Raw genomic sequence first — 25,580 nt, forward strand, 5'->3', positions numbered from 1 at the left:
TATAAGGACAGTAGAAGACACTAACTGGTCTTTTAGTGAATACATTTTAATGGATAAAGCGTGACGTTTTGGGGACACACTCCCCTTCCTCAGACAGATATATATAGAATTATGTATTTACATTTAAAAGTACATTATCCTTTAAGTGGAGAACATTGTAATGTTAAACATGTACGTTACATATACAGTAAAACACATAAATACTTAAAAACATATATGCACACATAATATACACATATATAGACATATGTATGTAAGTTTATTTTAAAGCCCTTTGCATGCCTTTTATTTTTCCTCACACCTGAGACCTCATATCTTTGAACCCTTATAACAATGAAACAGTTTTTATGTGAGTGTAGCTGTACTGTTAAAAGTATTTGTATGTGTATTGTGCAACTTTTTGTCTCTTTTGTTAACCAGAGCTCTGAAATCGCACTAAAACCAAGGCATGTTAAATTTGATTGCACTCAAGTGAACAAGATTACTTTTAACTCCAAATAAATGCCATCTCCATCATGCGAAAAGAGTAGAGAAATACCCCATATTGCTTGCGAAGTACAGTTAGCTCACCACTCGTAATCTAGCCTTAATGTGTTCCCAATAGTCCATTTTTCCCCTGCTTGAGTGTATTTAATTGTTTGCAAACAGCTTCTGTATTTTTTATTTTAGATAGCTACTTTTGCCTGTTTTATTCCCATCTATACTGAAAATATGAGTAAACAAACATTTTCTCTGTAGAAAAGCTATGTAGATAGCGCTGATTAATCTCCAAGTTAGGGTGATGAGGAAGACAGAGATTTTGTATGGGAAATAGCTGCTTGTGTTTATTCAACCACCCAGCCATAATTTCAGCCATAATTAGCATTTCAATACCTAATATAAAAAGCATCATCAGGTTTGCTTTACTTGCAGACTCAGCCCATTGTTATGGTCAATTCCTATGTGATGGTATTTTAAATACAGAAATAAACATGAAAAAAGCCATTTCCCATACATGTAATACTGTGCATTAGGTATAAGTCATTTGAAACAAAGTAAGGGGAAACAAATGTTATAGTACCGTGTCCCTTTAATTGCACTAATACATGAAAAATGTGACAGCATTGACAGAGAACTTAATTTGCGAAATTCACAAGCTTAATTTTTTAAATATGCAATTAACATTTTGTTTTATTTCACAATTTTAGAGTGCTGTATTTTCATAAAAACACATATTAAATATGTCAACATTCTGTTTTCAGGATGAATTTGAAAGCCATTACATATTCTATTACTTTAGCTTTATTTATAAGAATGAAAGGGATCAAATAGGATTCCTTAAACAGAGTACAAAATCATGACCCTTCTAAATCCAATCAGTAAAAGTATCCACTAAGCTTTATGAGCTACTGAATTTCAAAGGGATTTTTAATTGATGATTCTTTTGTAACGTTCCTTACCTTTTCCCTCTTATATTGCCTTAAAGAAAAGTTATTCTGAAAACGAAAATCCAGACACGTACTAATGTTATATAAGTAAAAATGGTCTCATATCTTATAATAGATTTTGAGTACAAGAGAGTTACAATCATTTAGTCAAGTTTGCATATAAATAAATATTATACCATACCAGACAGTCTGACAGCATTTTCGTTCACATAATATTTTCTTCCCCCTTATAAGGTCAGCGAAGGGGTATTTAAACTCTTTTAAACAATCCATCATTATTACATCATGAGTAATTATCAAAAAAACAACAACAATCTTATAACCTTTAACAATAACACAAGTAGCATATTGGCTCCATTGAGAGTGGTCATAAGACAAACACTTTTATAACCTTGAGCAAAAATGATCTATCTTTTTAAACAATACAAATTCTGGTGTAGACTTTCCCTTTAACGCTCGTCAGGAAAGCGCGTCCATAGAACTCTGGCTAACTGGTTCGTGAAACAAAAAAGTGTCACAACACATCAAAAAAATTCATTTAATAGTAAAGTTACATTCATAATAACACCTTATAAAAATAATTAATAAAAACATTGCAATAAAAAGTTATAAGGGCTCAAAGATAAAAAAAAGGACTGCAAAGGTCTTTAACATAGATGCAGTACATACATATACATGTTTAAATATGTATATGCTGTGTATGTGTGAATATATATAAATATATATATATATATTTATATATATATATCTGAACAAAAAACTTGCATTTTTTGGTCTTTTTAAAAAAACTCTTTACTGTGAAAAGTAGTGACGTTTCGGGGACCAAATCCCCTTCCTCAGACATAGTGTATACATATTACAAACGATATATAGCAAATATTCAAAGCCCCACCCCCCAATTAGGACCAAAAAAAACCCGCCAAATGGTAGACATAGTAACCACACAATCACATAGTAAACAAATATAGTGTACATCATAATAAAGAAAATCAGTCTGAGCTTGATAGTGCATAAAGGTGAATTAATCTTATGTGACCTATATATCTTTTAACCAGAGCAATATACCCTCAGTAGAGGAACAGAAGCATTTAGGTAGTGACTGTTGGAGTTTTACAACTTATATAGCATGTCTGACTTAGACCGCAACATGATACCCACATGTAATATAGTTGATAACAACACAGAGCGATATGGACAAGAATAAATCCAGGCAGGAGATACAATGATTAATCTGTATAAAGCCGTTGTCACATACTTACAGAACTGCCACGGCATAGTCCCAAATCATGAGCACTATACTTCCTGGAAAGTCACATGGTAGATTGCACTAATCGACGGCTAGCATCTGCATTGCTATGGAAACGCACCGTATAGTACTATAATCAATACAGAAATGGAGGAACCAATCAGCAGGAAGGATTGAGTGGGCAGGATCCACCAACGATGCATAGTCAAAGCAAGACACGGCTACTGTAGATAATAAAAAACATAGTTTTCAAAAAGGTTCATAACTGATATACATAGCCATCACTCCTGTACACTACGCCCACTCAAAGGAAAATAGCGCACTTAACAGAATAAAGTACATCATAGATGCTCACCACAGTAAAGAACATAGTGATATATGTGCAATAGGAGGATATAGAAAACAAAGTACTGCATGAATTTAATTAAGGAATTAATCTAATGGTGGCAAGTATAGATATACCTTTGAAAACCTTACTGTATATTACCAAAAGATGAGGGGTTTATATAAAACACCATCAATGGATAAATAGATCACCCCACAACCAGGGAAAAAAAAGATGTGAGACAAAGAAAATCCAAGTCTTAAGGGAAGACACTTCTGAACTATGGCTTGACAAGTTGGCTACTCATTAAGGAGTATAAGGACAATCTCATCCAGTTTAAGAACAGGAAATTGCAAACAGTGTGCGAGGACCATAAGGACAAAAAAGTGTATCGGTGGTTGATAGGGGGGTAACAATCGAGGACCCTACATGCAGAGGAGGAGGTGCCAATGCTATTACAGTAAGCAATCACTCCAAACTGTGGACAGTAGCTCGGGCTCTGACAGTGACATGCCCCAGAGTGACAGTGGCCCTGTTGACATGTCTGGAAATACACAGCAGTTTTTTCAGGGGGTCACTGCAAGAGCCGGCCAAAGAAAATGAGGGGGAGGCCCCACTTATGGTGGGGGGGGGGGGGGCTGGAGGGAAGGGGGGGGCTAGAGAGAGAAAGCCACCACTGCCCCCAGGTAACACAGATTTCCAACTTAGGGACAGACCTGGTCGTGAATATCAGCCACCGGCCCCTTACCTTGGCTGAGCAAAGCCTTCTAAATAAGGGCCTGAGTTTTGTCCCTACTCGCAGACACGATTAATTTGATACCTACATCGACTGCCAAAAATTCCAAAGATCTTTGAGACTTAAAGAATTTTTTAAAGACACAGACTCTCAAGTTATATGCCATCCATTCAAATGTAAAAGCACCTTTGAGCCACACAGCCTGAATCCAAGTATAAAGACCTATATGAGAATGGTTACCCAGGATATCACAAGAATGGAACAGGTGAAATACTGTAACAATCTCTCAGAAGATGAGAAACAAGCCTTTACATCCCTGTCCTCTGATCCAGATATTGTCATAAGGACGGCGGACAAAGGGGGAGCGGTGGTTGTCCTGGACTGCTCTTACTATCGTGAGGAAATACTTCAGCAGTTGAACGATGGTACCACCTATGTGCTACTAAACAATGACCCAACAGGAGAATTTAAGAATATTATTGATGAAGCAGTACTGCAGGGCTATAATTCTGGATGGATAGATGAAAGTAAGTTTAAGTACCTGAAGTTGGATTTTCCTTCCTGTCCCATATTGTACACGCTGCCGAAAATCCATAAAAACATGGAATGACCCCCGGGGAGACCAATTGTCTCAGCACGCATCTCGATCACGTCTAGATTAGCATTGTTTGTGGACCACTTCTTGCAACCTCTAGTCAGAAACATGCAATCGTTTGTACGCGATTCTTCACAGTTGATTAATGAAGTGGTGAATCTACATATTGAAGATACATGGATTCTCACGACTGCTGATGTTACCAGTTTGTACACCTTTATACCGCACGAAAGTGGCAAGCAATGTGTCATGGAGGCATTAAACAGATACCCTTATATCGGCCCCCAAGCAATTTTCTCATTCAGATACTTGATTTAAGCTTAAGGCTTAAGGCTTAATTATTTCCACTTTGAACAGTGTTTTTACCAACAAATATCTGGGTCGGCCATGGGATCGAACGTGGCTCCTTCCCTGGCCAACCTATTCATGGAAAAGTATGAGGTAACAGTGATGGATGTCTTTGTTAAACCTGAGGTAAGGTTTTATCGTCGCTACATTGAGAACCTCTTTATTGTATGGAGTGGCACAGTGGAGGACCTGACGAGTTGGTTTGACCACTTAAATGCCTTAGACAACCCGGTGAAATTCAAACTCAATTACAATGAAAGCTCGATTGAGTTTTTGGATCTGAAGATCTTCAAGAAAGAACAAAATCAATTGGGAACATCCCTCTACTGCAAACCTACGGACAGAAATTCACGGCTACACGCAACAAGTAATCATCCAACATCTCTACTGAAAGCCATTCCGAAGGCACAGATGATCCGTGTAGCAAGGAACAACAGTGAACCAGTAATGAGACAGTCCCAACTATCTGAAATGGCCTGCAAATTTGTACAGTGAGGCTACAATCAAAAACTTATCGATCAGAGTAAAAGAATGGTTGATGACTTTGATACCACGGCTGCTAACATGGATAATGACAGTATACAACGCCTGACCTTCACTACAGTATATAGTCCTCCCATGAGTAATCTGGGTAAGAGCCTTAATCAACACTGGAACATCATTAAAAGTGATCCATGGGTGGGTTTTAAAAGGAACAGGAATTTAAAGGACACCCTCTCATTGCTACAAAAAAGTCAGTTGGCTTCAACAGAATAAGAAACAAGGTTGCTTTAGATGTGCAGGATGCACGACCTGCAGTGCAATGGTACCAGGCACCACTTTTGGACACCCACATACCAATAAGAGATTCTCCATCTGGCACTTTATCTCCTGCACCACCACTTACGTGGTTTATCTGTTGAATTGTAGCTGCTGTAGGAGGTTCTATGTCGGCAAGACCTCAGACGATGCCTGGACACAATTTGCCAACCATAGATGATCTATTAGGACTGCCATAAAGAATAAGAAGAGTGAGCAGCCAGTGGTGAGGCATTTCTTGGAGGCCGGCCACAAGGTGAATGATCTACGTTTCGTCTTGATCGATCATATCCCCCCTCTCAAACGTGGGGGTGATTGGAACAATATACTCCTGCAAACAAAAGCAAGGTGGATTCACCGCCTTAACACTGTGCAACCTAATGGACTGAATACAGTCATAGACTGGCATTGTTTCTTATAAATATGGGATGGTTTACCTATATAATGTGGGTCCACAATCTGTTATGTACTTAATGAGAGTTCTAGACCATTGAACCAATCGTTTGAGCAGTGCTTTCCTTCCCCTTTTTTTCCCTGGTTGTGGGGTGATCTATTTATCCCTTGAAGGTGTTTTATATAAACCTCTCATCTTTTGGTAATATACAGTAAGGTTTTCAGAGGTATATCTATACTTGCCACCATTAAATTAATTCCTTAATTAAATTCATGCAGTACTTTGTTTTCTATATCCTCCTGTCATAGACTCTATTTGATATTGCGCATATATCACTTTGTTCTTTACTGTGGTGAGCATCTATGATGTACTTTATTCTCTTAAGTGCACTATTTTACTTTGAGTGGGCGTATATGTACTCTATGTATATATGCATAGCAATATGGGTGTTCCACTTGAATTCAGCGTAATGTACAGGAGTGATGGCTATGTATATCAGTTATGAACCTTTTTCAAAACTATCGGCTAGATTACGAGTTTGGCATTAGGCTTAAAAAGCAGCGTTGGCCGGTCCTAACGCTGCTTTTTAACGCCCGCTGGTATTACGAGTCTTGCAGGTACAGGTGTACCGCTCCCTTTTTTGGCCAGGCTTGGAAATACCACAAATCCACTTGCTTAAATTGCGTATCCTATATTTTCAATGGGACTTGCATAGCGCCGGTATTAAGAGTCAGTAGTTAAGAGTTTTACACTACAACGCCGTAGCATAAAACTCTTAACTAAAGTGCTAAAAAGTATACTAACACCCATAAACTACCTATTAACCCCTAAATCGAGGCCCTCCAACATCGCAAACACTAAAATAAAAATTTTAACCCCTAATCTGCCGAACCGGACATCGCCGCCACTATAATAAATATATTAACCCCTAAACCGCCGCACTCCTGCATCGCAAACACTAGTCAAATATTATTAACCCCTAATCTGCTGTCCCTAACATCGCCGACACCTACCTACATTTATTAACCCCTAATCTGCCACCCACAACGTCACTGCCACTATATTAAAGTTGTTAACTCCTAAAACTAAGTCTAACCCTAACCCTAACACTCCCTAACTTAAATATAATTTAAATAAATCTAAATAAAATTACTATTATTACCTAAATAATTCCTATTTAAAACTAAATACTTACCTATAAAATAAACCCTAAGCTAGCTGCAATATAACTAATAGTTACATTGTAGCTATCTTAGGTTTTATTTTTAGTTTGAATTTATTTTAACTAGGTAGAATAGTTATTAAATAGTTATTAACTATTTAATAACTTCCTAGCTAAAAAAAAGACAAATTTACCTGCAAAATAAAAACTAACCTAAGTTACAATTACACCTAACACTACACTATAATTAAATTAATTCCATAAATTAAATACAATTAAATACAAATAAATAAAATTATCTAAAGTACAACAAAACAACACTAAATTACAGAAAATAATAAACAAATTACAAGATTTTTAAACTAATTACACCTAATCTAATCCCCCTAACAAAATAAAAAAGCCCCCCAAAATAAAAAGCCCTACCCTACACTAAATTACAAATAGCACTTAAAAGGGCCTTTTGAGGGGCATTGACCCAAAGTAATCAGCTCTTTTACCTGTTAAAAATTACAAATCTCCCCCTAACATTAAAACCCACCACCCACACAACCATCCTACTCTAAAACCCACCCAATACCCCCTTGAAAAAACCTAACACTAACCCCTTGAAGATCACCTTACCGGGAGAAGTCTTCACCCAACCGGGCCAAAGTCCTCAACGAAGCCGGGAGAAGTCTTCATCCATGCCGGGCGAAGTGGTCCTCCAGACGGGCAGAAGTCTTCATCCAGACGGCATCTTCTATATTCATCCATCTGGCACGGAGTGGGTCCATCTTCAAGACATCCGGCGCGGAGCATCCTCTTCCATCGAAGTCTTCTTACTAAATGACGGTTCCTTTAAGTGACGTCATCCAAGATGGCGTCCCTTCAATTCCGATTGGCTGATAGAATTCTATCAGCCAATCGGAATTAAGGTAGAACATTTTTAATCCTATTGGCTGATCCAATCAGCCAATAGGATTGAGCTGGCATTCTATTGGCTGTTCCAATCAGCCAATAGAATGCCAGCTCAATCCTATTGGCTGATTGCATCAGCCAATAGGATTTTTTCTACCTTAATTCTGATTGGCTGATATTGGATGGTGTCACTTAAAGGAACCGTCTTTTAGTAACAAGACTTAGATGAAAGAGGATGCTCCACGCCGGATGTCTTGAAGATGGACCTGCTCCGCGCCGGATGGATGAAGATAGAAGATGCCGTCTGGATGAAGACTTCTGCCCGTCTGGAGGACCACTTCGCCCGGCATGGATGAAGACTTCTCCCGGCTTCGTTGAAGACTTCAGCCCGGTTGGGTGAAGACTTCTCCTGGTAAGGTGATATTCAAGGGGTTAGTGTTAGGTTTTTTTAAGGGGGTATTGGGTGGGTTTTAGAGTAGGGTTGGTTGTGTGGGTGGTGGGTTTTAATGTTGGGGGGATTTGTACTTTTTTTTACAGGTAAAAGAGCTGATTACTTTGGGGCAATGCCCCACAAAAGCCCTTTTAAGGGCTATTTGTAATTTAGTGTAGGGTAGGGCTTTTTTATTTTGGGGGGGGGCTTTTTTATTTTGTTAGGGGGATTAGATTAGGTGTAATTAGTTTAAAATCTTGTAATTTGTTTATTATTTTCTGTAACTTAGTGGGGGGTTTTTTGTACTTTAAATAATTTTATTTATTTGTATTTATTTGTATTTAATTTAGGGAATTAATTTAATTTTAGTGTAGTGTTAGGTGTAATTGTAACTTAGGTTAGGTTTTATTTTACAGGTAAATTTGTCTTTATTTTAACTAGGTAGTTATTAAATAGTTAATAACGATTTAATAACTATTCTACCTAGTTAAAATAAATACAAACTTGCCTGTAAAATAAAAATAAAACCTAAGCTAGCTACAATATAACTATTAGTTATATTGTAGGTTGCTTAGGGTTTATTTTATAGGTAAGTATTTAGTTTTAAATAGGAATTATTTAGGTAATAATAGTTATTTTATTTCGATTTATTTAAATTATATTTAAGTTAGGAGGTGTTAGGGTTAGACTTAGATTTAGGGGTTAATAACTTTAATATAGTGGCGGCGACGTTGGGGGCGGCAGATTAGGGGTTAAGAAGTGAAGGTGGGTTGCGGCGACATTGGGGGTGGCAGATTAGGGGTTAATAAATATAATGTAGGTGTCGGCGATGTTGGGGGCAGCAGATTAGGGGTTCATAAGTATAATGTAGGTGGCGGCGGTGTCCGGAGCGGCAGATTAGGGGTTAATCAATATAATGTAGGTGTCGGCGATGTCGGGGGCATCAGATTAGGGGTTAATAAGTGTAAGATTATGGGTGTTTAGACTCTGGGTTCATGTTAGGGTGTTAGGTGTATACATAAATGTATTTTCCCCCATAGGAATCAATGAGGCTGCGTTAGGAGCTAAACGCTGCTTTTTTGCAGGTGTTAGGTTTTTTTTCAGCCTGCTCTCCCCCATTGATTCCTATGGGGAAATCGTACACAAGCACGTTCAGCCAGCTCACCGCTAACGTAAGCAGCGCTGGTATTGAGGTGAGATGTGGAGCAAAATTTTGCTCTACAATCAATTTTTTGTGGTTACGCCGGGTTTGTAAAAACCCGTAATACCACCGCTGTCTGTAAGTGAGTGGTGAGCATAAACTGCTCGTTAGCACCGCATAGCCTCTTACGCCAAACTCGTAATCTAGCCGTATGTATTTTATTATCTACAGTAGCCGTGTCTTGCTTTGACTACACATCGTTGGTGGATCCCGCCCACTCGATCCTTCCTGCTGATTGGTTCCTCCATTCCTGTATTGATTATAGTACTATACGATGCATTGCCATAGCAACACAGATGCTAGCCGTCGATTGGTGCAATCTACCATGTGACTTTCCAGGAAGTATTGTGCTCATGATTTGGGACTATGCCGTGGCGGTTCTGTAAATATGTGACAACGGCTTTATACAGATTAATCATTGTATCTCCTGCCTGGATTTATTCTTGTCCATATTGCTCTGTGTTGTTATCAACTGTATTACATGTGGGTATCATGTTGCGGTCTAAGTCAGACACGCTATATAAATTGTAAAACTCCAACAGCCACTACCTAAACGCTTCTGTTTCTCTATTGAGGGTATATTGATCTGGTTAAAAGATATATAGCTCACATAAGATTAATTCACCTTTATGCATTATTAAGCTCAAACTGGTTTTGTTTATTATGATGTACACTTTATTTGTTTACTATGTGATTGGGTGGTTACTATGACTACCATTTGGCGGGGGGGGGGGTTGGTCCTAATTGGGGGATGGGGCTTTGAATGTTTGCTATATATTGTTTGTAATATGTATACACTGTGTCTGAGGAAGGGGATTTGGTCCCCGAAACGTCACTACTTTTCACAGTAAAGAGTTTTTTTTAAATGACCAGAGAGTGCAAGCTTTTTGTTCAGCTGTATTTAAACTGTACTAGCACCCTGGCAGTTGCTGGACTAAGTGGGAGTGCTCTCCTTTGTTACTATATATATATATATATATATATATATATATATATATATATATATATATATACATATATATGTGTGTGTGTGTGTGTGTGTGTGTACATATGCATTTATATATGTATTTATGTATTTACAGACAGATATACACATACGGTATATACACATAAATACATATGTACACACATACAGACAAATATATATATATTATATATATGCAATATTCATATTTAATAGTGTTATACTGTGTATTTACTGTAAATATTTTACATTCCAATGTTCTGCACATAGCAGAACATATGTTCTAAGTATTTATAACTAAATATTTTTTTTATATATATATATATATATACTGTATATATATATATATATATATATATATATATATATATATATATATATATATATATATATTTATATATATAGTTATATATACTATTTAGAAAGTTTTAGAAAGTTGAATTCATGCTAAATGTGGAACAATAAAGTTCCATAAAGAAGACATTCTGTCTGGCTTTATGCTGCATTTTTTGTTTCTTTATATATGGTTAAGTATTAAGAATTAATATTTAGGCTATCTAATACTTAGTTTATAATATCCTTTATGCGCTCAACATCTTTAACTTTATGCAGAATAGGTACATTTACAGTGGCAAGACAAAATATGTGAACCATTTGGAATTACAATTTTATTTCATGAATACATCAAATACAACACAAGCAGTTATTAATGTATTTATTGAACACAGAGTTTAAACATTTAAACTTACATTTTTTATTAAATTTATGTTTTATAATACAAAGCTCTGACATTGCTCTTTTAACTCTCTGCACTGGGCTATCGAAATTACCCTACTGTATATTAATCATACATTTTCTTCTGGTTACAAAATCGCATTTTCTGTGCATCCCTGGAACTATTTTACATAATATGTGGATCAGATGATAGAGTTGCTAGAACTAATTTGGAACTTTTACAGTTGCCATTGATTTCTATTATTTTTTTATTGTGACGTTTTATTTTTTAATTTTTATATTGACAGCATGACTAGAAAATTTTACCTACTTGAATTTTAAAACAAAATGAATCCCTGTAACTTTTATTCATTAGTGATACTCCCAAGTTACAATAGGTTATTGTCTTCTCAGGATATGTAGAAGCAGTGGTGATACCAGCTGGTGCAAGAAGAATTAAAGTTGTAGAAGAAACGCCTGCTCATAGTTACCTTGGTAAGTAGAATGAAGCAATTTTGTTAATGTATCCAGCTTTATAAGGGTAATATCATACACCTAAAGAACTTTATCATTTAGTGAACAAACCAGAAGAACCTTGGACATAAGGGTGCCCCTAGTGGTGAGTATCAGCCATAAACAGGATGTATGTCATCTAAGAACTTAGACATAACATTTTCTGTTTGGGCTTCACTTTCATTCAATTTCTTCATTTATATTCTGTTACAGAGCAATTCCATGACATAGAAATATTTAAATAAAGAAACCTTTATTTTTGTTTCTCTCCAAATGTTCTTGGACTGATTATTTTGACAATGCAAGTTAATGCAAATTTTACTTTCAGAATAGTTAATATATGGTTTTATAATTTATTCAAGCTTGTGCACCTCCCCCTCGGCCTCTATGCATTTTCTCTTTGACTTCACATTACTTTACACAAATTTAATAATGTTTTTAATAAATGTAAATACTGTTTGCCCAGACTATTATACAATTACACATTTAATAATCTAAATTTATGAACATTTCAGAAAATATTGTCTTAGGAATTTTTTCTCATTTTATAAACAAAATACTCAAAACTTTTTTTTATTCTAGCTAAAACAGAGTATTTGAAAATGCAACTTAGTGCTTTCTTCTTTAATTGCTGCGCTTTCATATACATGATAGAAATAAGGTACAATATGATAGAAATAAGGTACAATAGTATAGATTTCTACTTTTTAATTTCTACCTCACTAAGACCTCCCACTTAAAATACCTTTGACATTGCATCTAATAACTAAAATTGTATAAAACAAAAAGCTGCATATAACCATCAGTATGCTGCCATTCAGCCTCATAATGTGCTTATTAAAAACAGGTTGACATCTAACTATATGATGAAAAACATGCCTGCTAGTAAAATGCATGTACTTTTATTGCTCAAGAATCAAAACCACTATGATTTGGGACATTAAGATAAATGTATAAAGATTATTATTCCAACTCCATTCAATGTGAAACATTGTGCTAGTGTGTCGTCTAGAGAGTAATGAATACTTGATTCCAAATGAAAATTTAAATGTTGACTGTTTTATTATACATGCCTTCTGCTCAAAAATGCAGATTTAAAGGGACATAATACTTAAACCTTCTGGGCTAGATTACAAGTGACACACTTTTTAGCGCTTTTAATCAAGAGTGCTAGAATTAAGCTTTTTGCACACGTCGGGTAGCGTGACTATTACAAGTTATTAGCTTAGTCTTCCCAAAAGACTTCAATGGACATCGTAGAGGAAAAAAAATCTAACACATTGCTCGCACGCTAACCCAAATGGAGTTATTAATTTCACATTCAAATATTCTTTGCATACAGAATTTTTTTTTTTATTGTAAATTTATATTCCTATATATATCTGTATATACCCAAACTTATGTATCTATTACTGTAAATATATAGGTAAATATATCTATTTTACATTATCCTATATATACTTGGGGTACCTTGCATTCCTATTGACTGACAATTTCAAATCAGCCAATAGGATGTGAGCTACTGAAATCCTATTGGCTGATTTGAACAGCCAATAGGATTTCAGTAGCTCTCACCCTATTGGCTGATTTGAAATTTTTCAGCCAACAGGAATGCAAGGTATCCCAATACAAAACAGTACCTTGCATTCAATCTTCAGAGTGCGGCGGAGGATCACATGAAAGGACCCTCCACATTGGATGTCTGCGCGGCCCGACATTCCCTCTCTGCGCTGCGCCATCGGGATGATGAATGAAGATGGATCCGCCTGGAAGACCTTCACTATCTGTTTTGCCTGTCTTGGGGGGGGTGCACCACCGATCCTCTGGCACACACCCCAAGTAAACCTTGGGGAATGAGATTTACAAGGGGGGCTTCGTCCCCCTTGAACCCCCTGGGCGGAGGCAAAATAGATAGGGAAGATAGGCGATCACAGTGCCCATCTGATTTTTTGTGAATCCTGTCACTCACTGAGACTCGAACCAATCAGATGTATGGAATCACTGGAAGTGCCATCAGATTGGAGTTTTTTATGAATTGGAGTTCTCAATTGAACACTGGACTTCAGGAATGGTGAGTACCTTTGTCGGGTTTAGTGTTAGTTTTTTTTGGGGTGTGTTTTTTTTTTAGATTAGGGCTTTTTTTTTTTAATATGCAGCAAAAGAGCATATTGCCCTTTTAAGGGCAATGCCCATACAAATGCCCCTTTAGGGGCAATGGGTAGCTTAGGTTTATTTTAGTTAGGTCTTTTTTATTCTGGGGGTTTGGGTGGGTGGGGGGTTGTATTGTTAGGAGGGACTTTGTAATTTTTTTTTTTTTTTTAAAAAGATGATTTCTTTAGGGCAATACCTTACAAAAGGCCCTTTGGTAGTTTATTGTTAGATTAGGGTTTTTTTTTATTTTGGGGTGGCTTCTTGTTTTTATAGGGTATTAGATTAGGTTTATTTTTTTATTTTGGATAATTTCGTTTATTATTTTGTGTAAACTTATTTTTTTTATTTTTCGTAATTTTAGACAGTTTTTTTGTAGTGTTAGGATTTTTTAATTTTGTAATTTAGTTTTTTTTTATTTTTGGTATATTTTATGTTCTTAAAATAGTATTTATTTGAAGGTAGTTATATTGTAACTTTAATTTAAATTAGGGGGATGTTTAGGGGTTAACAGTTTTATTTAGGTAGTTGCGATGTGGGTGTTTGGTGGTTTAGGGGTTAATAGATTTAGGTTAGTATTTGTGAAAGCGGGCAGACGGTGAATTAGGGGTTAATAGTTTTATTTATGTGTTAGCGATGTGGGGGATCGGCAGTTTAGGGGTTAATAGGTTTATTTAGTGTTGGTGATGTGGGGGGGCAGCAGATTAGTGGTTAATACTTTAATTTATTGTTGGCGATGCGGGTGGGTGGCGGATTAGGGGTAAATAGGTTTTTTATGGGTGTTAGTGTACTTTGTAACATTTTTGTTATGAGTTTTGTGAAACATTTTTGTTTCGCAAAATCCATAACTACTGGTCTTTGATAGCAGAATGGATCGTGGCGGTATAAGCTATTGAAAATTCCACACCAAAAGCCATTTTATGAGTGCGGAATGGAGAGTTGCGATATAGGCTAAAATGCTAGCAGTATAGCCGTATTGCGCGACTTGTAATATGGGTGAGCTGAATATTCGGCTCGCAAAGGCCAATTTTTCAGCAAAATAACAACTTGTAATCTAGGTCATAGTCTTTTAGACTGGTATATGCTGTTGAATTTATCTTGGGAAAATGTTCCTTTAAGGAAATGTTCCTTTAAAGGGACACTCAGGTTTTATTAAATTTTCATGATTCAGATACAGCATGTAATTTTAATCAACTTTCCAATTTACTTCCATTAAAAAAAAGCCTTTTATAGTTACACTTTTTGAGTCACCAGCTCCAACTAAGCATGTGCAAATATTCAGAGACTATACGTATATGCATTTGTGATTGGCTGATTGCTATCACATGGTACAGGGGGAGTGGAAATATACATAACTTTGAAATGTGTTAGAAAAAAATCTACTACTCATTTGAAATTCAGAGTAAATGCTATTGCATTGTCTTGTTATCTTGCATTTGTTGATTATGCTAATCTACTGTGTTTACTGGTCCTTTAAGACCACCTTTTCCACACCAGAATCCTCAAAATTAAGAGAGAGATGTACAAACAATAGTGAAGTTCTGTGATTTAAACAATATATGTTAATTCTATAGGACCATACTCACACATGACTGAGCTCTCAGTTATATTTGCTCAATTTTTTCTGACTCCTCTGGCAGGAGATAACAGGAGATCGCAGGATCCAGGTAAATATTTATTTAAAACATATATAAAAAACTTCAAATATAGGACATTACATAAGCACACTGGCTTTAATGGACAAGGAACAGTACAGGTGTATGATTTACAGCTGAAGAAAGGCCGTGGCAACTCAGCGTTCCCAGTTGATCTTGGATCAGAGTTAGTTCAGTTGTATTCAGAGGGTCCCGCCTTATGTGATGCTTCCTAAATGATGATCAACTCCTTTAAGTTAAGAATATGTCAACATTTTCCATTCTTTTTTTAAAATATATCTATGAAAACTATATTTATATGTTTAACGTAGACAACACAAGGTAGCTTGTATGGTTAATATTTGCTCTAGTGTAGGGGTTACCCACCCACCTGACACCTCCCACCCCCTGACCCTACCTGTACCCTCCCAGACACCTACCTCCCCTACTGGTCATTACCAACTTAGGTACTAATAGTTCTGTAGTGTAGATCCCTCTTCACACTCCCCACTTTCTGACCTCCCCAAAACAGTTATATAATCCCCCTCCCACTGCTTCCCGCTATGTTTGTTAATGGCTGCAAGACTTAATTCTGTTTTTAATTCTGTATTTATTATATTTGTTATTTTCTGTAGTGAAGGGACCCCACCCACCTCCAGCCGATATGTTTCCGTAGTGCAGGGCACCATTCCTTCCTACCCCTTCATAACTTTTGGCAATAGTCTATGGAGCCCTGCAATTACCCTCCCTCTCCTCTACTGGGCTGCCCACCCACCATCTTCCTATACCTCACTGCTCCGACTTGGCACTAACAGAGGATTGTTACAGAGAGTGACACCATCAGTGTCATTCTCTGTAACTATATGTAATCTGGCTTCATATGGTAAGGGAGCACAATTCTTCTGCCTCCTGATTGCAGCTCCCACTGTCTAAGCTAACAGTGGGGACTGCATCATGCGCCTCTCTGCTAGACGTAGGTACTACAATGATAAGAAGCATATGTGCAACCACCAATCAGCAGCTAGCTCTTAGTAGTGCATTGCTGTTCCTGAGCCTATATATGTATGCTTTTCAATAAAGAATACAAAAATAATGAAGCAAATTAGAAATAAATTGAAAAGTTGTTTAAATTTTCATGCAGTATCTGAATCGTGAAAGTTTAATTTGAACTTTACTGTACTTTTAGGCGAAATATGTTTTTAAGTGCCTTAAAAAAGGGGTTAGTTTCCCAAAGGATTTCAGAGAAAATAAGCAATAAGTTGAAAAAATTGTAGCAAATGAGGGCTCTGAAAACATGGTAGAAAACACCAATGTCGGTTATAACCCCAAAGTAGTTGACTTGCTATGCTGGTCCCATAGTAAAAGTATGGGCAGTGATAAATAATGCTGCTGTCAGGATTTTGATCAAAGTGAAATCCATTCAAGTACAGTGTTTGATTAATTCACTTTTTAGGTGGTGGGAAGCTACCAAGAAATATTGTTGAGCAATGACTTGCACACATTAGTAGACAGTTTAGGAGATAAGGTGTGTGTAACTATCAGGATAAAATGATTCCAGAAGAGTACATATGTAACAAGGAATCTTTTTCTCTCTACTTTCTCCAGTCTCACTCTTAATATCTTTTAATCATGCCAACAAAATTATGTACTCAAAACTATATGTGCCACCTCTGGCATATAAAAAGCAATCTCCACAATTTCACTTATTGATAATAATTCTTATAAAAAGGGGAGTTCACATACAAAATGTCAATAATCCTCCTTTCTCTAGAAAATCACAAATGGAGCCTCTTATCAATTCCCCCTGTATTTGTTTGTAAAATTTTGTCTTTTATCGTATTGTTTCTCCATGACAAGGGGTTTGACTGTAAAGGGCTATATTGTTTATATATACATACATATACTTGTCTAAATATGTGTATGCATGTATGTATACATTTGCATATATGTGTGTACATATGTATTTATGTATTTATATGTATATATACATAAATATATATACACATTGGAGTCCTTTGCAGTCAAATACCTGAAAACATGAAAAATCATAATTATACCATATTAATATTTAATGATGTGTTTTACTGTGCATTTACTGTACATATTTCACATTCCATTGTTCTTCACATACAGGACAATGTTATTTTTATTTTAAATAAAATTATATATATATATATATATATGTCTGTATATACCTATATATATATTCCTATAGCTATATAGGTGTAGATATATATTTTAAATTAACATTATCATAGAGATAGAAATATATATTTAATAATAAAAAAGTCTATGTGAAGAACGTAGGAATGTAAAATATTTGTAACGCACTTCAGGTTTCAGGTTTAGATTTAAAACAGTGTCAGATTAGCGCACTTGAAGAATTAGTCACGTTATTGAAATATTAAATATAAAATATTAAAAACGATAAATAATAATTATTAAAAAATATTATAAATACTGATATATATATATATATATATATGCTATATGGATTATTTAGAATGTTTTACAGTATCTATAATCATTTTTAAGAATTATTATTATGTTTTAATATTTTATCTTAAATATTTCAATAAGGCGCCTTAAGGTAACTATTTCTGCATGTGAGTTTACTCGACATTGTGTTAGACCTAAAGCACGAAACCCGAAGCACATTTTGCATATTTTACATTCCTCTGTTCTTCACATAGAAAGAATGTAATTTTTATTAACTATGTATTTCTATATATGTCCGATAATATCAATGTAAAATAGGTTATCTATACTTAGATATCTATAGGAATAGATATACAGGTATAGTGATATATATATATATATATATATATATATATATATATATATATATATATATAGTCCACAAAATTTCATTCCAAAGCACTCACGTGTTCCACTGTTCTGCCTAGGTGCGGTGCATACATACACATATATCATAGAAAATAGAGAACTGCACTAATAGGTCTTTGTGAAAATACACGTTAGTGTTTAATACATATAGGACGTTTCGGGGTTTCCCCCTTTATCAAACATAACAAATACAATACACATACCTTGCTTTATACCCCAACACCCAAATTGACATTCAGCTCTGTCTGGTGGGACTTCCGGTAGCGTCTCCTCAATGCAACCACGCATGCGCCAAGCAGCACTATGGAAGCCCATACGGACCAACTGTTGGAAATCAAAAGACAAAAAGAACCGTTACTAGGCAACAGAGCCTAACAAAAGTTTAACAATACCGAACATCCTTGTGCAGCTATTTTCGTATACGATCAGATAAATCCTTGAATAAATAGACTATGTAATCTCAATTATGCATACTTATCCCATCTAATTTTACTTAAATACAATATATTATCTTTGGTACATTCATATACATAAATAAGTCTATCTGCTGTTACTTACGGATATGCCACTATCTACATATAGGTCTAACATAATTATTTAGATAATTCCCTGTTCACACAGTTTATCTAAATTACCCAAACAATGGAGCAAATTATCTTAACAACAACATTGTAAATTACATTTTTGGAGAAATTTAAAGAAATTTAAAGACACAGCGATTCTACAGAAAACACTGTAAATCAAAGTGTGTATTCAGTCCCTTTGGCATCAGCGTGTCCAAGGTGTGAATCCACCTGGACTCCTTTTGTAACAGAAGTTTGCCTCTGTCCCCTCCTCTATTTAGAGGGGGTACATGGTCAATGATGACATATTTTAGATCTTTCACAGTGTGCTTATAGTCAGCGAAATGTCTCGCAACAGGCTGTTCAGAATCACCTTTATCTATCGCTGCCCGAATGGCTGCCCTGTGATTCGCCATTCTAGTGCGCAGATCATCAGTCGTTTTACCAACGTAAAATCTGCCACAAATACAATGTAGCAGATAGACTACATGGGTCGTCGTGCATGTAACACGGTATTTGATTTTAAATTTTTGGTTGGTCCAAGGATGAGTGAACTCTGTACACTGTATTAGGGCACTACACGTTGTGCACCCCAAGCATTTAAAACAACCTGTTTTTTTGTTCTGTTGTAACCAGGTGACCTTAGTGTAGGCTTGCATTAAATCTGGTCTCATGAGCGTGTCCCGTAGTGATTTACCCCTACGGTAACTCAATCTTGGAGCTATGGTATTCGCTAAGGGCAAACTGTTGTCACTAGCAATTATGTGCCAATGCTGATCAAGTATGTTCCTGTATTCTTTCTTATCAGGGCTGTATTCAGTGACATAAGTCATCCTATTAGTTTGATCATCCTGATGTTCCCTTTTCGTCAGTAGTTGCTGTTGCGACTTGCTGCATGCACTTTGATATGCTTTCTCAATGACGTGTTGTTCATATTGTCTTTCTTGAAACTTCTGATACATGGTTTCCAATTGTTTCAATTTGCCCTCCTCTGTGGAATTATTTCTTACCACTCTACAAAATTGTGAACTTGGTAACGCTCTCTTGGCAGCTGGTATATAGTAGCATGGAGTTCCGATCTGTGGGTTTTGAAAAAAGCTCAGTATTCAATCTGCTTGCCTGCTTGGTAATTCTTAAGTCCAAGAAATCAATGGTATCACAACTGCATGTCAACTTGTATTTCAACTCAGCAGAAACCAAAGATAATATATTGTATTTAAGTAAAATTAGATGGGATAAGTATGCATAATTGAGATTATATAGTCTATTAATTCAAGGATTTATCCGATTGTATACGAAAATAGCTGCACAAGGATGTTCGGTATTGTTAAACTTTTGTTAGGCTCTGTTGCCTAGTAACGGTTCTTTTTGTCTTTTGATTTCCAACAGTTGGTCCGTATGGGCTTCCATAGCGCTGCTTGGCGCATGCGTGGTTGCATTGAGGAGACGCTACCGGAAGTCCCACCGGATAGAGCTGAATGTCAATTTGGGTGTTGGGGTATAAAGCAAGGTATGTGTATTGTATTTGTTATGTTTGATAAAGGCGGAAACCCCGAAACGTCATATATGTATTAAAAACTAAGATGTATTTTCACAAAGACCTATGAGTGCGGTTCTCTATTTTCTATGATATATATATATATATATATATATATATATATATATATATATATATATATATATATATATATATATATATATATATATATAGTAGAGAAGAAAACAGCACTCTCTGGACTTAAATTTAAACAGATACTTTAATATTACCTATTAAACTATCTGTTTAAATTTAAGTCCAGAGAGTGCTGTTTTCTTCTCTACTATATTTCACCTACTCTAGCACCCTGGCCCTTGGAAAATTGTTTGTGAGAGTGCAACTGACTCATTTTGCCTATATATATATATATATATATATATATATATATATATATATATATATATATATATATATATATATATATATATATATATATATATATATATATATATATATATATATATATATGTTAATCAAGAAAAATCACCTGCGCTCAACCCTTACAATATGATATGTTTTTTCAGTGTATTAGTTTATGAGGTGTGTTTTGCCTTTGTACTATCCTACTTTAATATTGGTAATGATGGATATCACTGTTTGGTTTATGTAGAAATAGTCGAATTTGTTATGAGAAAGGCATATATATGCACCGCATATAGTACAACAAAACTTAAATAGCGTGCTGCCTCAGTATTGACACAGTGTACCCATGTCACTGTTAGAAATGGTAAGGAAAGAGCAATCAATAATAATAAGATGACGCTCTGCTATAGTATATATTTCTCTGATATATATAGAACTTTTTTTCTTTTAGACCTAGTTAATGTTGATTTCTTGTTGTGGATAGCGTATTCAATAAGGTTGTAAAAGACTTCCTGCTTACCAGATATGACCTCAATCCTTATGAGGTAAGCTGTCTGCTCTGTGTGGGTAAAGGTGGTTTTATCTTTGTCCTCCAGAGTACTATTTTCTTAATTCTTTTTTCCACGTCTTGTTCAGGTGTGGGGAAGAGATCTTTATACTCAATGGCATCATTGGACTCTCTGTAGATCTTTCATGCAATGGTGAGAATCTTAACTGCCTCAGGAGTATGGAGAGTGGTTGACAGAGTTCCCCAGATTCATGCAAGAAAGAAAGATACAAACATAGCATAATACTGTATAGAATAGAGTAGAAATTTAATTAATTCATTATTAATTTTTTAATTATTATTAAATATTAATTATTATTATTATTAATTTCAGCTGCAAAGCGTTTAAGAGGTAAAATAAATGTTATAATGTCAAATGACAAATGTTTAAAAACAAACAGTTTGTGGCTGCCGGTAAGAGAGGACCCTGTCCGCCCACTGCAAAGATCCTTAAACATTTCAAAATGATCCCATACTTCTTCGCGTATAAAAACAAAACAAAAGTGGATCACAGCTAAGCACTGTTTCATCAGGCTTCTAATACAATACAATACAAGACAAATCTTAAATAAGCCCTCAATGTATCATTGTTTACATGACCACTCCTTAGACATCATGTCTCTGACACACCTGAACCTCTAATCTGTTTGGGAGAGCTACAATAATGTAAACTAAACAACAAAAAACACATAAATAAATAAATAATGTTATCATCTAAGTCTCATTTACTTATATTTATTGCAAAACAGAGTTGCTGAATCCTAAATGCTGTTTTTTCTAAAAGTGAATAGATTTAAAATTTGCAACCATAAAGTGATTTAAAAATGTATATTTTAAAAAAAGCCTTACATTAAAATAATGTGTGCTATAAAAAATTAAGTAAAACACTTTGGTGACAATGTGTTCTCATATTTGCTGTATCTGTATAGTTCTCCTGTAAAAACTCTCAGGAAAATTATTAGAATTGACGTTAAATTTCATGAGTGTTAAAATGGCTTCTGCACAGAGGTGTAAAATGTCTCAGCGTGGAAGGGGTTAATAAAGATCCATATGGAAAATTCATACAATTGTGCTGGATTTGCTTTATAATAATTTCATCAAAATGGATGTTTCTGTGTTGTCCTGAGAACATTCTTAATGGTCATCCTGCTTAAAAGAACATTAAATAGTAAATAAATACCAGATTAAGAAACATATTACAAGCAAAAATTAGCCTGAGAATTATAGGCCCCCCTGTACTAACATATGCTGCAGTGAACGGGCAGTGGACATTGTAAGTCCACTGCCTGTATTTGCTACTGCAGAAGCATTTGCTTGTGTAGTTCTGTCCCTTGCTCTTGTGTGACTACCAATTACTTAGACAAGTGAGTTTGGAATGATTTATCTCCGCAACCTCAGAGGTGGTGAAAAGGGTGTAAAGCGAGGCTGCCCTGCAAGGACTCCATAGCAATATCTGCTGCATTGTAAAGGGAATCCAATATGTAGACATATTTTTATATTTTATATTAGTTGTTTGAAGAAATTAGAGTAAAGTTTTAGCATCTATAAAATACATGTCCATCCCTTTATGACTACAGTGTACCCTTCTTCTGATGGCTACTTCCTGCAGGATAAGGCACCATGTCACAAAACTCAAATCATCTCAAACTGGTTTCTTAAACATGACAATGAGTTCACTGTACTCTAATGGCTTCCACAGTCACCAGATCCCAATCCAATAGAGCACCTTTGGGATGTGGTGGAACGGAGATTCGCATCATCAAGGATAGGCAAGGTGTCCGTACACGGACAATGGTGTCCGTGACTAGCCCTTGCAGGGTCCGCGACAACCTTAGTATATCTTTTCTTTCTGATTAAATAATAGGAAAAAAAAAATATGTAGTGTGAATAAAGTTAGTGGCTTGTCAAGAGACTGCTAGCGATATTGGGTGATAAGTTATGGAATAAATAAAAGCCTGAGTGAAATACTGGATGTGTATCTGCAGCTGTATAATAACACCCAGCTCTATACAAAGACACAATAGTGACACTGGCACATGCGTATAGCCAGACAAGGGCTGGTTACAGGGTCAGTGGTATCTGCATCAGTATAATAACACCCAGCGCTATATAATGACACAGTAGTGACACTGGCACATGCGTATAGCCAGACAAGGGCTGGTTATAGGGTCAGTGGTATCTGCATCAGTATAATAACACCCAGCGCTATATAATGACACAGTAGTGACACTGGCACATGGGTATAGCCAGAGGAGGGCTGGTTATAGGGTCAGTGGTATCTGCATCAGTATAGAAACACACAGCTCTATACAAAGACACAGTAGTGACACTGGCACATGCGTATAGCCAGAGGAGGGCTGGTTATAGGATCAGCGGTATCTGCATCAGTATAATAACACCCAGCACTATATAATGACACAGTAGTGACACTGGCACATGGGTATAGCCAGAGGAGGGCCGGTTATAGGATCAGTGGTATCTGCATCAGTATAATAACACCCAGCACTATATAATGACACAGTAGTGACACTGGCACATGGGTATAGCCAGAGGAGGGCCGGTTATAGGATCAGTGGTATCTGCATCAGTATAATAACACCCAGCACTATATAATGACACAGTAGTGACACTGGCACATGGGTATAGCCAGAGGAGGGCCGGTTATATTATCAGTGGTATCTGCATCACTATAATAACACCAAGCACTATATAATGACACAGTAGTGACACTGGCACATGGGTATAGCCAGAGGAGGGCCGGTTATAGGATCAGTGGTATCTGCATCAGTATAATAACACCCAGCACTATATAATGACACAGTAGTGACACTGGCACATGGGTATAGCCAGAGGAGGGCCGGTTATAGGATCAGTGGTATCTGCATTAGTATAATAACACCCAGCACTATATAATGACACAGTAGTGACACTGGCACATGGGTATAGCCAGAGGAGGGCCGGTTATAGGATCAGTGGTATCTGTATCAGTATAATAACACCCAGCACTATATAATGACACAGTAGTGACACTGGCACATGGGTATAGCCAGAGGAGGGACGGTTATAGGATCAGTGGTATCTGCATTTGTATAATAACACCCAGCACTATATAATGACACAGTAGTGACACTGGCACATGGGTATAGTCAGACAAGGGCTGGTTATAGGGTCAGTGGTATCTGCATCAGTATAATAACACCCAGCACTATATAATGACACAGTAGTGACACTGGCTCATGGGTATAGCCAGAGGAGGGCCGGCTATAGGATCAGTGGTATCTGCATCAGTATAATAACACCCAGCACTATATAATGACACAGTAGTGACACTGGCTCATGGGTATAGCCAGAGGAGGGCCGGCTATAGGATCAGTGGTATCTGCATCAGTATAATAACACCCAGCACTATATAATGACACAGTAGTGACACTGCCACATGCATATAATCAGACAAGGGCTGGTTATAGGGTCAGTGGTATCTGCATCAGTATAACAACACCCAGCACTATATAATAACACAGTAGTGACACTGGCACATGGTTATAGCCAGAGGAGGGCCGGTTATAGGATCAGTGGTATCTGTATCAGTATAATAACACCCAGCACTATATAATGACACAGTAGTGACACTGGCACATGGGTATAGCTAGATGAGGGCTGGTTATAGGATCAGTGGTATCTGCATCAGTATAATAACACCCAGCACTATATAATGACACAATAGTGACACTGGCACATGGGTATAGCCAGAGGAGGGACAGTTATAGGATCAGTGGTATCTGCATCAGTATAATAACACCCAACACTATGTAATGGCACAGTAGTGACAATGGCTCATGGGTATAGCCAGATAAGGGCTGGTTATAGGATCAGTGGTATCTGCATCAGTATAATAACACCCATCACTATATAATGACACAGTAGTGACACTGGCACATGGGTATAGCCAGAGGAGGGACGGTTATAGGATCAGTGGTATCTGCATTTGTATAATAACACCCAGCACTATATAATGACACAGTAGTGACACTGGCACATGGGTATAGCCAGAGGAGGGACAGTTATAGGATCAGTGGTATCTGCATCAGTATAATAACACCCAGCACTATGTAATGGCACTGTAGTGACAATGGCTCATGGGTATAGCCAGATAAGGGCTGGTTATAGGATCAGTGGTATCTGCATCTG

At 36.4% G+C, this 25,580-nt stretch overlaps 1 protein-coding gene across 1 annotated transcript in view; it reads left to right on the forward strand.

Annotated features, from left to right (window-relative positions):
* The window catches only part of ADAMTS19 (ADAM metallopeptidase with thrombospondin type 1 motif 19), a 574,573-nt gene that overhangs the window by 451,753 nt on the left and 97,240 nt on the right, over positions 1–25,580 (forward strand). Inside the window, exon 16 of the mRNA XM_053701647.1 lies at positions 11,655–11,735. Within this exon, the coding sequence (XP_053557622.1) occupies positions 11,655–11,735 (81 nt within the window). The remainder of the gene's footprint in view (positions 1–11,654; positions 11,736–25,580) is intronic.

The sequence above is a fragment of the Bombina bombina genome, chromosome 2 (genome assembly GCF_027579735.1).
Source record: "Bombina bombina isolate aBomBom1 chromosome 2, aBomBom1.pri, whole genome shotgun sequence".
NCBI lineage: Eukaryota > Metazoa > Chordata > Amphibia > Anura > Bombinatoridae > Bombina > Bombina bombina.